Source organism: Sitodiplosis mosellana, unplaced genomic scaffold, assembly GCF_009176505.1.
Source record: "Sitodiplosis mosellana isolate CC-2019 unplaced genomic scaffold, AAFC_SMos_1.0 Smas_scaffold_3112, whole genome shotgun sequence".
NCBI lineage: Eukaryota > Metazoa > Arthropoda > Insecta > Diptera > Cecidomyiidae > Sitodiplosis > Sitodiplosis mosellana.
In genome coordinates, this window is record NW_022598354.1 from 1 (window position 1) to 2,079 (window position 2,079).

The 2,079-nt window shown below is 35.8% G+C and overlaps 1 protein-coding gene across 1 annotated transcript; it reads right to left on the reverse strand.

Moving 5' to 3' along the window:
• Positions 1-1,478: 1,478 nt before the first annotated feature.
• On the reverse strand, positions 1,479-1,803 carry LOC129571673 (uncharacterized; the record flags this gene model as incomplete). Its single annotated transcript, XM_055451488.1, has 1 exon — positions 1,479-1,803. A coding segment is annotated over exon 1 (325 nt), but the record flags the coding sequence as incomplete, so codon positions are not given.
• Positions 1,804-2,079: the final 276 nt, after the last annotated feature.

A 2,079-nucleotide genomic window follows, 5' to 3' on the forward strand; every position in this document is an offset into this window, starting at 1 on the left:
AATTGGTCCAAAATCGGTAATACTCAAATCTTGGCCCCAAATCGAACTTTCCACAAACTAAATCTTTTTTCTTTTGTTTCTAGGGTCCATAAAATTGTAGAAAAAATGTAGAATTCAAATCAGTCGTTCGATTCTTGATATTTTCAACAACTTATTTGACAACAGCAGTGTTTTGTTTTTGTAGGGAGAAAAAATGCTCCAAAACTGGTCCAAACTGTTTTATTATTTGTAGTAACCCAGAATTAATTGTAGTGATCCAAAAATAATTATAGAAGCACCTATGGTTATTGTAGTGGTTCTACAATTATTTTTGGGTCACTACAATAACCGTAGGTGGTTCTACAATTATTTTTGAGTCACTACAATAACCATAGGTGCTTCTACAATTATTTTTGAGTCACTACAATTAAATTCCGACCACTACAATAACCGTAGGTGGTTCTACAATTAATTCTGGGTTACTTCAAATAATAAAACAGTTTAGACCAGTTTTGGAGCATTTTTTCTCCCTACAAAAACAAAACACTGCTGTTGTTTGACAGTATTTGTATTTGTGTTAAAATCAATCAAATAAGCATCACAAGTTGGAATTGTAGTAACATTGCATTCATTAGGTAGATTAGGCGGTTTGATAGGAACAAAATATTTATAAAATTCATTGTATGTCATCAGCATATAATTTATAGGCTCGAACTTTGAGTAATCACGATGACGCATTGGTAATGATAGGAAATTTGAGTTTCTTGTCCCATGTCGCGATGTTCTAATATTTATTTTGCTCAAAATGTGTTTCGATGATGTATGTCCACACATCACATTATGAACGAGTGATATTTGGGCTACTTTTCTCCGTTCTTCCAGCGTTATCATTTGTAATTCAAGCAGTCGGCATTCATATGGTGGTTTCCTAAATCTGTGTGGCCATTTCATTTTACGAAGTGCAAACAACAGAAATTGTTTCTGGATAGATTCAACTCGGGCAATCTTTTCAGCTGTGTATGGGTTCCATACTTGAGATGCATATTCGACAATCGGAAGGACAAATGTGTTAAATAGTCTCTTTATGGTCCATGGATCCTCAAACTCTCTACCAAATCGTTTAATCCAGGCCAAACGTGATTTTGCTTTGGCTGTAATGTATTCAATGTGTGCAGTAAAGTTCAATTTATGATCGAGTATAACTCCCAGATCTTTTATCACGTTGACTCGCTCAATTTGCTCGTTGCCAATTGAATACTTGAAGTTGAATTTCATGTCTCTACGATAAAATGACACAAATTTAGTCTTTGACACATTCAATTTTAGCTGATTCCGATTAAAGTATTCAACAAGCTCATTCAAATCCGCTTGCAATTGCAGACAATCATCATAGTGTCTAATATGCTTCCACAGGCGAGTGTCATCAGCGAACGACTGAAGAATTGAGTCCCTTATGTGTTTTGGCAAATCAATGATGAACAACAGGAACAATGTGGCACCAATCGGGTATCCTTGTCCAGTTCCCGATGTAACGTCAATTGGGCTCGACATATCATTATCAAATTTCACAATCTGCTGGCGACCATGCAAATATGACTTGATCCATTTGAGCAATTGTTCATTTAGTCCCATAATAGCCAATTTGCGGATAAGTAAATCGACGTTGACCGAGTCAAAGGCCTTTGCAATATCTAGGTATATTGCATCAGTTTGTATATGGTTTTCCATGCCCAATATTGCACATGATGTAAACTCAGCTAAATTTGTTATTGTTGATCTTCCTTTCATAAATCCGTGCTGACTGTCATCAATGATATTTTTCATGTAGTAATTAAGGTGTTTTGCAACAATGGAGTCAAGCAACTTTGGAATTATGCACTGTAGAGCCACACCACGATAATTCTCAACTTTGGCTCTGAGACCACTTTTGTGTACCGGCCTTACGAATGATTTTTTCCAAATCTCCGGCACAAATCCAATTTCAAGTGATTCTCTTAGCATGTATGTTATTGGCTTTAGCAGTGATGGAAGGCATTTTTTGATGAAAACATTTGGTATTTCGTCTGGTCCTGATACCATATTGTTCGGAAGATTATTTAT